The following is a 14,516-nucleotide window of genomic DNA, read 5'->3' as shown; positions in this document are numbered from 1 at the left end:
CTATCTATCTGTGTCTTAAAGACACTCAGTGATTTGGCCTCCACAGCCTTCTGCGGCAAGAGTTCCACAGATTCACCAACCTCTGGCTGTAGGAATTCCTCCTCATCTCGGTTTTATAGAATTGTCCCTTTAGTCTGAGATTGTGTCCTCTGGTTCTAGTTTTTCCTACAAGTGGAAACATCCCCTCATGTCCACTCTATTCAGACCTCGCAGTATCCTATAAGTTTCAATAAGATCCCCCCTCATCCTTCTAAACTCAAACGAGTACAGACCCAGAGTCCTCAACCGTTCCTCAAATGACAAGCTCTTCATTCCATGGATCCTTCTTGTAAACCTCCTCTGGACCCTTTCCAAGGCCAGCACACCCTTCGTTAGATACGGGGCCCAAAAGTGCTCACAATACTCCAAATGGGGTCTGACCAGAGCCTTGCTGGCTTTGAAAGCAGGCCAGCAGCATGGTTCAATTCCCGTATCAGCCTCCCCGAACAGGCGCCGGAATGTGGCATCTAGGGGCTTTTCACAGTAATTTCATTTGAAGCCTACTTGTGACAATAAGCGATTTTCATTTCATTTATATAGCCCAGAAGTACATCCCTGGTCTTGTATTCTAGCCCTCTCGACATGAATGTTAACATTGCATTTGCCTTCCTAACTGCGACTGAACCTGCACATTAACCTTAAGAGAATTGTGAACAAGGACTCCCAAATCATTTGTGCTTCTGATTTCCGAAGCATTTCCCCATTTCGAAAATAGTCTATGCCTCCATTTCTCCTTCCAAAGTACTTAACTCACATTTTTCCACATTGTATTCCATCTGCCACTTCTTTGCCCACTCTCCTAGCCTGTCCAGGTCCTTCTGCAGCCCGCCTGTTTCCTCAATATTACCTGTCCCTCTACAGATCTTTGTATCATCTGCCAGCTTAGCAACAGTGCCTTCAATTCCTTCTTCCAGATCATTAATGTATATTGTGAAAAGTTGTGGTCCCAACACCAACCCCTGAGGCACACCATTAGTCACCACCTGCCACCCTGAAAAAGACCCCTTTATCCCCACTCGCTGCCTTCTGCCAGTCAGCCAATCCTCTACCCATGCCAGGATCTTACCCTTAACACCATGGGCTCTTAATTTATTTAACAGTCTCCTGCGTGGCATCTTGTCAAAGGCTTTCTAGAAATCTAAATAAATCACGTCCACTGGTTCTCCTTTGTCTAACTTCCTTGTTACCTCCTCAAAGAACTCTATCTGATTTGTCAGACATGACATCCCCTTGACGAAGCCGTGCTGACTCAGTCCTATTTTATCATGCACTTCCAAGTACTCTGTGATTTCACTTTTGATAACGGACTCTGAAATCTTACCAATGACCGATGTCAGGCTAAACGGCCTATAATTTCCTGTCCTCTGCCTTCCTCCCATCTTTTTCTTCAGAAAATATTTTATTGAGGCATTTATAATTTTAACATTTTAACCTTTTAAACAACAAAGTGACCCATCACACACAACAACCCCACAATAACACACCCAACTCTCCCTAGCCGTATACCCTAACTACCCATATATTAGATTCCCTGCCCTTAATTGTCCCTTCCATGCCCCCCCCCCCCCCCCTTGCTAACAGTCAATTTTCCGTGAAGAATTCGATGAACGGCTGCCACCTCCGAGCGAACCCCTGTATTGATCCCCTTAAGGCAAACTTAATTTTCTCTAGCCTAAGAAACCCTGCCATGTCACTGACCCAAACCCCCGACTTTGGAGGCTCCGAGTCCCTCCATCCCAGCAAAATCCGTCTCCGGGCCACCAGGGAGGCAAAGGCCAAAACGTCAGTCTCTCTCACCCCTGGGTTCCCGGATCATCCGACATTCCAAATATTGCCATCTGTGGGCTCGGAATCACCCTCCCTTCCAGGACCTCTGACATGAGATCTGAAAATCCCTGCCAAAATCCCCTCAGCCTTGACACACCCAAAACATATGTACATGATTCGCAGGATTTCCCCCACACCTGTCCTCCACCTTCTCAAAAAACCTACTCATCCAGGCCACAGTCATATGAGCCCTGTGGACCATCTTGAACTGGATCAGGCTAAGCCTGGCACACGATGAGGATGCATTGACTCTCCTCAGGGCCTTCTCCCATAGCCCGACTTCCAATTCTCCTCCCAGCTCTTCCTCCCACTTCACCTCCCTAATTGGATCCCCTTCCCATTCAATCAGTTCCTTATATATTTCCGAGACCCTCTCATCCCCAACCCCTGTTTTAGACAACACCTTATTCTGTAGTCACTCTAGTGGGAGGCGAGGAAAGCTCGGGACCTGCCTCTGGACAAAATCCCGTAGCTGCAGGTACCGGAACCGATTTCCACCTGGGAATTCAAACTCCTCCTCTAGCTCCTCCAGGCTCGGGAAACCCTCCTCAATAAAGAGGTCCCCGAATCTCTCAATCCCTGCCCGCTGCCATCGCCTAAAGCACCCGTCCAGCCCCACCGGAGTGAACCGGGGATTATCACAAATCGGTGACAACACCGACGCCCCTCCAGTCTCATGTGCTGCCTCCATTGCCCCCACACTCTCAGGGCTGCCACTACCACTGAGCTTGTGGAGTACCGAGCTGGCGAGAACGGCAGAGGTGCCGGTAACAAAGCCTTCAGACCTGTGCCCTTGCAAGATGCCGCCTCCACTCGCTCCCACACCGACCCCATCCCCACTACCCATTTCCTGGCCATCGATATATTAGCCGCCCAGTAGTAATTAATAAAGTACGGAAGGGCCGGGCACCCGCTCCACTCGCTTCCATTCAAGAAGGACCTTCTTCACCCTAAGTGCTCTCCCGGACCATATAAAACCCGAGATCGCCACATTAATCTTCCTAAAAAATGCCTTGGGGATTAAAATTGGAAGACACTGAAACACGAACAGCAATCTTGGGAGGACTGTCATTTTCACAGTCTGTACCCTCCCCACCAGTGACAGCGGGAACACATCCCACCTGGTTGGAGCACGTCCATCTCACCTCCCTCCCTTCTTAAAGCAGTGTTGCATTAGCCACTTTCCACTCTTCTGGGACCCTTCCGTCTCCAGTGATTCCTGAAAGATCACAAGCAATATCTCCACAATCTCATCAGCTATCTCTTTTCGAATCCTGGGCTGTAGTCCATCCGGTCCAGGTGATTTATCCACCTTGAGAAATTTCAGTTTCTCTAGAACCTTCTCCTTAGTGATGGTCACTGCACTCACCTCTGCCCCTTGATTCTCCCTGGAGCTCTGGCATCCCACTGGTACCTTCCACTGTGAAGACTAATGTAAAGTAACTATTCAGTTCCTCTGCCATTTCTTTGTTTCCTATTATTACTTCTCCAGCCACATTTTCCAGTGGTCCAATGTCTATTTTTGCCTCTCCCTTACCTTTTATATATTGAAAAAAAACTCTTCCTATCTTCTTTTATATCTATCTAGCGTGCACTCATATTTCATCTTCTCCCCCCTTATTGCTTTTTTAGTTGTCCTCTGCTCGCTTTTAAAGCCATCATAATCCTCTGGCTTCCCACTAATCCTCGCCACTTTCAATGCTTTTTCTTTTGCTTTTATGCTGTCCTTGACATCCCTCGTCAGCCATGGATGCCTTGCCCTCCCCTTCGCACGATTCCCCCCTCATGTCTTTGTAGTTACCCTTATTTAATTGTAATACCGTTACATTTGATTGCAGCTTCTCCCTCTCATACCTCCCCTTCACCCCCCCTTACATGGGCATGGCCCTGACCCTTGGCAGTGCCAACCTTGCACTTTGGCACTGCCATTATGACATCCAGATTGGCACTGCCAGAGTGCCCGGGGGAGTGCCAGGGCACTGCCCTTCCCCTGACCACCAGGGGAGTTCCAATGGCTTCCGAGTCCCCCAGAGTTGCTATCCTGCCGGGCCTCTGCTTGTGGAGGCCAGTACTAATTGGCATCCGTGTGAGGCCTTGTCACGGCTGGTGCGGCTGGCTTCTCCCGGGAGCCAGGAGAATGCGGCCTCAACCCAGCCACACGTATTTAAATGAGCCTAATCCTATCATTACCTGGATCACTCCCAGCAAGGAACGATTTTACATGGTCAATCCACCTTACCTGCACATCTTTGGATTGTGGGAGGAAACCGGAACACCTGGAGGAAACCCATGCAGACACGGGGATAACCTGCAAACTCCACCCCAACAGTCACCCAAGGCCAGAATTGAATACGGGTCCCTGGGGCTGTGAGGCAGCAGTGCTAATCATTGTGCCACATGCTGACCTGCTGCTGCAAGTACATGTCCGGCCCAAGGACAATCCAGCACAAACCCCCTGCCGATGCATTTCCAGACAATTTCTTTGTCTGGGCATCCCATGGATGTACTGAGGAAGTTGAGGTTGCAATACCTCATTAACATCCAAATACTGGGTCTACATGAAGAGCGTCTCTCCTCAATTTCCTTTTTGCTGTGTCAGAGCACCTGGTATTGCCCAGGTCCAACACAGGTGACAATCTACTCTCCTGCAATTAACACAACTCTGGGTAAAAACATGCAGGTGCTAGAGTTTCTATCTTGCTCAGGTTTCTAGAGTTGTGATCTAGGCATTAGAATTTTCTCTGAAATTATATCATAGATTAGGATTGATCTGGTCGTATTAATTTTTCTACTCTTTACCAACAGGAGGGATTTACTTACAGGGTTACACAGTGAGTGAACAGAGCCTTGGGTCAAAGCGAACTTTGATCGAAGCCAAACCACCTTCTGAAGAGTTTAAAACATTCTATCTGTGCGCAGACAATGCAGCTGACAACAAGCGGTAAGTACAGTGTACGTCATACACAAATCTGAAGTGAAACTTAGTTAAGTTCAATCATGTCTGTTCAGACAGTGGATATGCAACCTGTGTCAGGTGATTATTAGATCATTGAAAACAACACAACTTTATAATGACTTTCAAAAAAATATATGGAATTAAGTCTAATGATGACCACAAAATCCTGATTGATTGTCAGACAAACCCATCTGGTTCACTCATGCCCTTTAGGGAAGAAGATCTGCTGCCCTTGAGTGGTCTGGCCTACATGCAAATCCATATCCATAGCAATGTGGCTGACTCTTAAATGCTCTCTGAAATGACTGCAAGCCACTCAATTATATCATACCACTAGAAAGGGCCAAGGTGATTCCACAACCAACAGATTAGATCAAAGCTCTGCAGGCCTGCCACATCCAGTTGTGAATGGTAGTGGCCAATTAAGCAAATCAGTGAAGGAGGAGGCTAGGCAGATATCCCCATCCTCAATGATGGGGAAGCCCATCACATCAGTGCAAATTTGCTACAATCTTCAGCCAGAAGTGCCGAGTGGATGATCCATCTCGGTCTCCTCTGGAGGACCCCAGCATCACAGATGCCAGGCTTCAGCCAATTCGATTCACTACACATGATGTCAAGAAACAGCTGAAGGCACTGGACACTTAAAAGGCTATGGGTCCTGACAATATTCCAACAATAGTATTGAAGACTCGTGCTTCAGTACTTGTTGCGCCTCCAGCCAAGCTATTCCAGTACAGGTAAAACATTGACATCTATCCAGCAAAGTGGAAAATTGCACAGCTGTGTCCTGCACACATGAAACAGGACAAATCAATCTTGGCTAATTACTGTCCAATCAGTGTACTTAATCATCAGTAAAGTGAAGGGGTCACCGGCAGTGCTATCATGGGGCACTTGTTTAGCAATAACCTGCTCACTAAAGCTCAGTTTTGATTCCGCCAAGGTCACTCAGCTCCTCACCTCATTACAGCCTTGGTTCAAACATGGAGAAAAGAGCTGGATTCCAGAGGCGAGCTGAAAGCGATTGATCTTGACATCAAGACAGCATTTGAGTGTGGTATCAAGGAACCCAACCGGGTGGCATGGTGGCACAGTGGTTAGCACTGCTGCCTCACAGCGCTGAGGAGCCGGGTTTGATCCTGACCCCAGGTCACTGTCCATATGGAGTTTGCACATTCCCCCCCTAGCTGCATGGATCTCACCCCCACAACCCAAAATATGTGCAGAGTAGGTGAATTGGACATACTAAATTGCTCCATAATTGGAAAAAGGAATTGGGTACTCTAAAAAGAAACCGAATAAAAACTGAAGTCAGTGGAAATCGGGAGAAAACTCTGCACTGGTTGGAGTCGTCAAAGACCCCCTCCTACCGGGTTACTCGCTCTTCCAACCTCTTCCATCGGGCAGGAGAAACAAAAGTTTGAGAACACGCACGAACAGATTCAAAAACAGTTTCTTCCCTGCTGTTACCAGGCTCCTGAATGACCCTCTTATGGACCGAACTGATCTCTTCATCTTCTCTACTACACTCCATATGCTCACCCAATGCCTGTGCCTATATATTTACATTGCGTCCCATGTATTTTCATGTATGGAACAATCTGTTCTTAAAATGCATACAAGAGACTTTTTAGCATAATATGTAGAGGATCCAACAAGGGATGGTGCAGGCTAGACCTAATTCTGGGGAATGAAGTGGTCATGTAGTTGATGTGTTGGTGGAGGAGTATTTTAGTGATAGCGAACACAATATGGTTCAATTTAAAATTGTTATTGACAAAGAAATAGACAAGTTGCAAAAAAGGTTTTTGGACTGGGAGAGAGTAGATTTTAACAAAATAAGGCAGGATCTGGCCACGTTAGACTGGAAAGAGTTATTTGTGGAGAAATCTACAAACGAGCAGTGGGGGGGGGGGGGTTCAAAGAGGAAATGGGGAGGGTACAGGCACAATATGTTCCCTCTCAGGTAATAGGAAGGTGTAACAAACCCGGAGAACCATGAATGCCCAGAGACATTCAGGATACGATTAGAAGGAAAGGAGAGGCTTTCAACAAGTACAAGGGGAGCAAGTCTGCAACGGTATTAGTGGAGTACAGAAAGTGCAGGATGCAGCTTAAGAAATCAATTAGGAGAGCAAAGAGGGCACATGAGAAAGCTCGGGCTGGTAAACGTAGGGAAAATCCCAAGATATTCTGTAAGTATATCAATGGGAAGTGGATAACCCTGTAAAGAGTACCGCCTATTCAGGACCAAGGGGGAAATCTGTGGGTGGAGCCAGAGGACATTGGTAGGGTGTTAAATGAATATTTTATTCTGTCTTCACCTGAGAGAATGAGGAGATAATTATGGAACTGAGGAAGAGAGACTGAGGTTCTTGAGTGTAGGGAGTGACAAGGTATTGGAGGTATTGGATAAAAGTGGACAAATCTCCAGGTTTGGATGAATTGTGTCCCAGGTTGCTGTGGGAGCGAGGAAGGAGATTGCCGGGACAATTCCCCTCTGGCCACGGGGGATGTGCCAGAGGACTGGAAAACAGCTAATGTGGTCTTACTATTTAAGAAAGGTTGTAGAGACAAGCCAGGGAACTACAATGAGGGCTTAAGTGGGTCGGTGCAGACTCGATGGGCTCCTTCTGCACTGTATGTTCTATGTACAGACCAGTGAGTCTCACGTCAGTGGTTGGGAAACTACTGGACAAGATTCTGAAGGAGAGAACCTATCTCCACTTGGAGAGGCAAGGTTTGATCAGGGATAGTCAGTATGGCTTTGTCAGAGGGAGGTCATACCTAACAAATTTGATTGCATTTTTGAGCATGTAACCAAGTGTACAGATGAGGGTAGTGTAGTTGATGTAGTTTACATGGATTTCAGCAGAGCCTTTGACAAGGTCCCACATGGAAGATTTATTAAGAAGGCACATGGGATACAGGGTGATTTGATTAGGTGGATTCATAAAGACTTTGGGGTAGGAGACACAGGATGATGATAAACGTCTGCTTTCGTGTCTGGTAGCCAGTGACCAGTGGCGTACCAAAGTGATCTGTGCTGGGGTAGGATCAGGAAGTTTGCGGATGACACAAAGATTGGCCAGGTGATAAACTGAGGCTGAGTGTCTTGGGTTGCAGGAAGATATAGACAGATGGTCAAATGGGTGAATAAGTGGCAAATAGAATTTAACCCTGAAATGTGTGACGTGATAAACTTTGGAAGGAGTAATTTAGCAAGGAAGTATACTATGAAAGGTCTGACACTGGGAAGTTCCGAAGAACAAAGGGACCTTGATGTATTTGTCCATAGATCTCTGAAGGCAGAAGGGCAGGTTAATAGGGTGGTGGAAAAAGCATATGGGACACTTGCTTTTATCAATCGGGGCATAGATTACAAAAGCAGGGAGGTCGTGTTGGTGTTGTATAGAACTTTGGTGAGGCCACAGCTAGTGTGTGCAATTCTGGTCAGCACATTATAGAAAGGGTGTAATTGCACTGGAGGGGATGCAGGGAAGATTCACCAGAATGTTGCCTGGGATGGAACATTTAAGTTATAAAGAGAGGTTGGAGCAGAGAAGATTAAGGGGTGACCTGATTGAGGTGTACAAGATTATGAGAGGCATGGGCAGGGTGGAGAGGGACCAGCTGTACCCCTTAGTTGAAGGATCAGTTACGAAGGGACACAAGTTCAAAGTGAGGGGTGGGAGGTTTAGGGGGGATTTGAGGGAAAACGTTTTTACGTTTTACAGAGAATGGTGACGGTCTGGAATGCACTGCCTGGCAGGGTGATAGAGGCGGGATGCCCAACATCCTTTAAAAAGTACATGGATGGGTACTTGGCACGTCATAACATTAAAGGCTATGAGCCAACTGCTGGCAAATGGGATTAGGTGTGCGAGTCAGGGCCTTTCATATGTCGGCGCAGACTCGATGGACCGAAGGGCGTCTTCTGCACTGTAGTATTCTGTGATTCTGTGGCTGCATGCAGAACAATACTTTTCACTATACCTCGGTACACGTGACAATAAGTCAAATCAAATCATACCTGGCACAAAAGAAGGTGGCCGTGGTTCTTGGATGCCAATCATTTCTGTTCCAGGACATTAATGCAGGAGTTCCTCAGGATTGTGTCCTAGGCCAAAACATCTTCAGCTGCTTCATCAGTTTGATTGGCACTCCTACAAACATTCACTTCCTCCACCACCAATGCACAGTGGCTGCTGTGAGTAGCATCTACAAGATGCACCAGAGGGGTGGTTTAGCACAGGGCTAAATAGCTAGCTTTTAAAGCAGACCAAGGCAGGCCAGCAGCGCGGGTTCAATTCCCGTACCAGCCTCCCCGAACAGGTGCCGGAATGTGGCGACTAGGGGCTTTTCACAGTAACTTCATTTGAAGCCTACTTGTGACAATAAGCAATTTTCATTTCACTGCAGCAACTCACCAAGGTTCCTTGGACAGCACCTTCCAAACCCACGACCACTACCATCCAGAAGGACAAGGGCAGCAGACACATGGGAACATCACCACCTAGAAGTTCCTCTCCAAGCTACTCACCACCCACCCTCACTTGGAAATATATCGCTGTTCCTTTACTGTCACTGGGGCAAAATCCTGGAACCCCCTCCTTAACAGCACTGTGGATGTACCTACACCACGGACTGCAATGGTTCAAGAAGGCAGCTCACCACCACCTTTCTCCGGGGCAATTAGTGATGGGCAACAAATTCTGGCTTAGCCAGCGGCGCCCACACCCATGAATGAATAAAAAGATAATTTTACTAAAGATCTCTGCAAATCCAGACAAGATTTAAATGATAAAGATTTAACTTTATCATTTGACAAAGGCACAAATTAAAGATGCTGCTGGCAGTGGTCTGTATTTGCATTAAATTAATTGGACCCTAGAAATAAAACTGATTTTTGCAAAGAAGCTACAATATTTAATAGCCTGCTGCTTAGAAATTGAGGGTTCATGCATGCTGCTGAGGTACAAGAGTAAGAAAACTAATATCTGAGTTTGTCTCTCCAGCTGGATTGTGGCATTAAAAGCATCTATAAGCAAATGGTTGCCCTTACACAAAGCCATCCATTACTTCATGACCAACCCTCCAGAGCAGAGACGGATGTGAAGCGAAATTCTTCCTAAACAGCAGTTTTCTGTAAATAAATGTGAAAGGAAAAACACTTCATCACAAGAATGGTAGTGGAAATCGGGAACCTATCTCCAAAAATCTGAGTAGATCAACTGAAAATGTCAACATTGGGGTTGAACCAAGGCAGGTCGATTGAGTTAAGAGCCCGATGAACCTTGTGCTAATTGAATGGTTGAGCACGCTCAAGGGCTGAATGGTCTACTCCTGTTCCTATGCACTTACCTAGAACAGATTGCTTTGCTATTAGTGTTTGTGAGTCTGCATCAGTTAGATGTATTGCAAAAAATACTAAACACCCAAAATCTTTTGTAATGTTGCAGAACAATGAGATTAATTTTAACACCCCAAAAATGTGTGGTTTGGGTCAAGCCAGATGTTAACATTTTAATTCCTTTCAGTTTGGGGCTTAACCAAAGTGGAATAGCAATTTCAATATTTTAATGAGAGTGAAAGGCTCTGATTTCACCTGCTTTGCAGGCTTAACCCTGGGAAAACCTGACAGCTGAACGGAAGAGAGGACAGCTCCAGAGCGAAGGGAAGTGCTTTCACAGCACTGCTTGTGGGGCAGGAGGAGAAGAAATGCTTCACCCTTCTGGCCCCAAGCTCCCATACATTAGAGCCCAGACAAGTAACTTTGTCCTGTTTATATCCCAGTCATTGTTTCAAGGGAAAGCAGCTTTACTGCTTTCTCTTGCTGGGAAAATTATTGCATTTCTTTTTGTAGTGGGGTGGGGGTGGGGGAAAAGGGAAATAATACAAATAATTTTAATGAAATATCTTAACACTAACATGCTGTGAGAGTTGCTCCACATCTTGCCCCTCCCCTAGCATGATGGATGATAACTGATTAACCTTACCTACAGGGAGAAGAATGTGTGGAACATAGGACGATTCTCACCTGTTCTAAGAAGCCCTTGGACTCTATCCAATTTATTTAATCTCCTGATTTTTAAAAATAAATTTAGAGTGCCCAATTAATTTTTTTCCAATTAAGGGGCAATTTAGCGTGGCCAATCCACCTACACTGCACATCTTTGGGGGGTTTTAAGGGTGAGGCCCACGCAGACACGGGGAGAATGTGCAAACTCCACACGGACAGTGACCCGGGGCCGGAATCGAACCTGGGTCATCAGCGCCATGAGGTAGCAGTGCTACCTTCAGTATTAGTGCTACTTTCCCCCCAGCTTGAAAGTAATCTACAAATACCCCAAGATACTAGTGAACATTAAAAGCAGAATTACTTAACACAGTCTGGTCCAATTCTACAGTTGATATCTCTATAGTACCAGCAATATTATAATCAGGATATTTAATTTCTACACTTATAAAGTTGAGGCCCATTCTTAATCAGATATCCCTGCTGGTTCCTTTTTAAAACTTTACTTAAAAATCAATTAATCTTTGGAGCAGAGTGTTGAGAGGCCGATTGTGCTTCATGGCGATCAGTGAGGTAACCTCAAATCACTTCACCAGTTCACCTTGTGTTTATGTCAAACCTTTACACTCCTGGATCTTGATTAGTTATAAAACTGGTCTATGGAGTCAGCTTTCAGCCAATCAGAGGCTATGTTTTGCAACACGGATTCCACTTCCAAAAGTGAAAATGGGCCCCTCGATGCTCAGGGAAATATTGAGGAAATGTCGAAGGCTGTGTTTTTTTTTTAAAATGGAAACATAGTTAGAACAGGGTACACTAATTTTGGAATAGGGTTAAATAATAAAAAATGGGAAGAGAGAATGGAATAGAGGAAAGAAAAGATCAAAAAGTTAAGTTCCAAATTAATATATTTTTGTAGTTTTGGATTAGCATCCCAGAGATAGCACTACTCCTGACATTTTTGAAAGTAATTTTATTGATGGTTTGTTTCAATGTTAGAGTGTACAAGCTGACAATTAAAAAAAAATGTAAGAGCCTTTGCACATTCCCCCCGTGAGTGCGTGGGTCTAACCTCCACAAACCAAAAATGTGTAGGCTAGGCAGATTGGTCATGCTAAATTGCCCCTGAATTGGAAAAAAACAATAATTGGATACTCTAAATTTATTTAAAAAACTTAAGAGCCATTCTGGCAGCCTGAAATTCCCCAGAGTGCCCAACAAATACTTCACCTTGTAGCTGGCACACTGAAGATGTTTTTAAAGCTAAGCACAGAAACACAAGCTGACTCTTAACATCCAAAGCAGGTGGGTTGGGCTTGTGTGGGGCTTTTTTTTAAAATTGCATTGGATTATATTTTTGAAAATTATAGGCCCATTTAGAGTTTGAGATGAATATTTGAGAATAAAGTAATATAGAGGTTAATTTTGAAGATGTTTGTAAATAATACATCAGCAAAGAATAGTAATGAGACTCCATGAGATGTCAGCAATCTGAACTTCAGGAAGCTTCTTTTACAGTCCTTTATGAAATATGAAATCAATAACAGGAGGTACCAGTTTCTCACTTTAGGATTAATATTGACCAAGCACAAAATGCTGCAGTGTGGGGAAAGTAGAGAACCACCAAAATCAACCAGATAACTAAGTATAATTAGAGGATGCAAGATTGCAAGGGAAGTCTTTTGGATAAAGGGCATGGTCTGCCCACAAACCTGGCACAGTTGTCAAGTAGACGTTTGATGGTATCAATGTGTATCCTGCCAAGTGAGCAAAGATCAATGTTTAAATTAATAGGTTGCAAAAAACAGTGTGGCAATGCAGTTTTTCTTGTGAAGATAGGATAGAAAGATGATTGCACTGTGATTATTTATGTTTGTTTGTACATAAGATTTTTTTGTACCTTTTCACTTTTGTTTTGCTTCTTCCCCACATTGCTCTGAATAACATTCTTGGATATTGGAACAGCAATAAAAATCTTAATTGAATGGAATGTTTGTTTCTTGAACTAGCAGACTGAATATTAGTACACCAAGGATTGCTTCTTCATTATTATCTGACTTCACTGTTCAGAAGCTGGAGATATTATCTCGGTTTATGCTCACCTGATAAATGGGATCACAAGAATTATGGTGATACTAACTTCTCATATTTCATAATAAATATAGTTGTTTCTCATTAATTCATGCTATCTTTGGAAAGGAACACTCTTCAAGTCACAGGGTTACCTGTGGACTCAGACGATCTGTCCGCTGTCACTATTTGAAATACCATAGAGGCTGGTGTACAAGTTGACTTCGGAAGCCTTGAAAAATTCCTCCAAAAACAAGGGTCAATTTACACGCCGAGTATAAAGGTGAACCACGAGCTGACTTCCTGTCGTGTTACATAGGGGGAAGACATGCACAAGGTGGCTCCCGCTAGGGTGCTGTTCTTTCAGTCCTTTTTGCCCAGTTTCTGGGGGTAATTTTGTTTAAAAACCCACTTGTTTAATGGAATATGATGCCTACATAAAGGAAATGCCCAGGAAGACCAGGAGTAAAAAGCCTGAAAGCAGAGGTTCATCGACTGAACCGCAAGCTTCTCGGGGTTAATCGGTGGAGAAAATGGCAGAGGCTGCGTCTGTGACCCCGGCCACTCTACTAACAGCGGAGGTGCATACCGGCACCTTGGCCACCGAATTTAAGAAGCAATGGTGGATTGTGCCGGGGAATTTCTGCAAGTCGTTGGAAGAGGCCCTGGCTCCCATTTGGTTGGAGAAGGCCAACGCAACAGTAAAAGTGCATGGCGCTGCAATGCAAGGCATGGAGGTGTCTCTTTCGATGCATAGCGACCAGATTGCCTCACTGGAAGCGGAGTTTTCTCTGATGGCTGAGGTGAATAAAGTGCTGAAGGCCAAAGTGAATGATTTGGAGAATCGTTCAAGCAGGCAAAATATCTGTTTTGTGGGGTTGACAGAGGGGATGAAGGTCCAACACCCACAGGGTATTGTCATGTGAGGGTACCTTTAAGACATGGATGTTTAAGCAATGTACCTTTAAGAAAACAGTGATGTCAGAGAGTGGGTGGAGCTGGGCTTTAGGTCAGCCATTTTGCAGGTTTTTAGTTTCAGTTTTAAAAAGGAGCTTGTGTCTGTGTGTTTCCAGAGAGCTGCAAGTTTGAAAAGAGCTTGTGTGTCTGTGTTTTGCAGTGAGCTGTGATGTCTGCCATAAAAGACCATCTCTGGATCATTTGGATGATTTCAAGTCATAATTGTAAAGCCTTTAACCTGATGTGATTTTGTTTAAAGGTGTTAAGTCTCTTGGAAATTTGAAGGAACATTTTAAGGAATTATTTACTGTTGCAATATTTTCTGAGTTATCTTTGGAGTAAGGGGTGTTAAGAGATCCAATGTTTATTTAAGATGTTAAGTTGAGTTCGTGGAATAAACAGTGTTGTGTTTAAAAACCCACGTGTCCATAATTGTAATCCCACACCTAGGGAAAAAGCCGCGTGCTAGGAAAAGCAACAAATACATAAAAGGGTGAGGTTGGTTGAACTCCATGATACATTTTGGGGTTCTGAAAACGCCTCGCCCATAACAATATTTTGCAAACATGTTTGGAAAGATGGTGGGGGAGGGTGGCCTCATGTTCCCTCTCAAACTGGATCGAACCCACCAGACACTCCAACAGA

At 44.8% G+C, this 14,516-nt stretch overlaps 1 protein-coding gene across 1 annotated transcript in view; it reads left to right on the top strand.

Annotated features, from left to right (window-relative positions):
• Window positions 1–12,829, top strand: part of pdzph1 (PDZ and pleckstrin homology domains 1) — a 136,367-nt gene extending 123,538 nt beyond the window's left edge. The window contains exons 12-13 of the mRNA XM_072516385.1: window positions 4,672–4,807; window positions 9,844–12,829. Of these exons, the coding sequence (XP_072372486.1) occupies window positions 4,672–4,807; window positions 9,844–9,943 (236 nt within the window). The 3' untranslated portion in view covers window positions 9,944–12,829. The remainder of the gene's footprint in view (window positions 1–4,671; window positions 4,808–9,843) is intronic.
• The last annotated feature ends 1,687 nt before the right edge of the window (window positions 12,830–14,516 follow it).

The sequence above is a fragment of the Scyliorhinus torazame genome, chromosome 9 (genome assembly GCF_047496885.1).
Source record: "Scyliorhinus torazame isolate Kashiwa2021f chromosome 9, sScyTor2.1, whole genome shotgun sequence".
In the NCBI taxonomy this organism is placed as follows: Eukaryota; Metazoa; Chordata; class Chondrichthyes; order Carcharhiniformes; family Scyliorhinidae; genus Scyliorhinus; species Scyliorhinus torazame.
The sequence above is the reverse complement of the archived record's forward strand: the minus strand, read 5'-3'. Positions and strand labels throughout refer to the sequence as shown.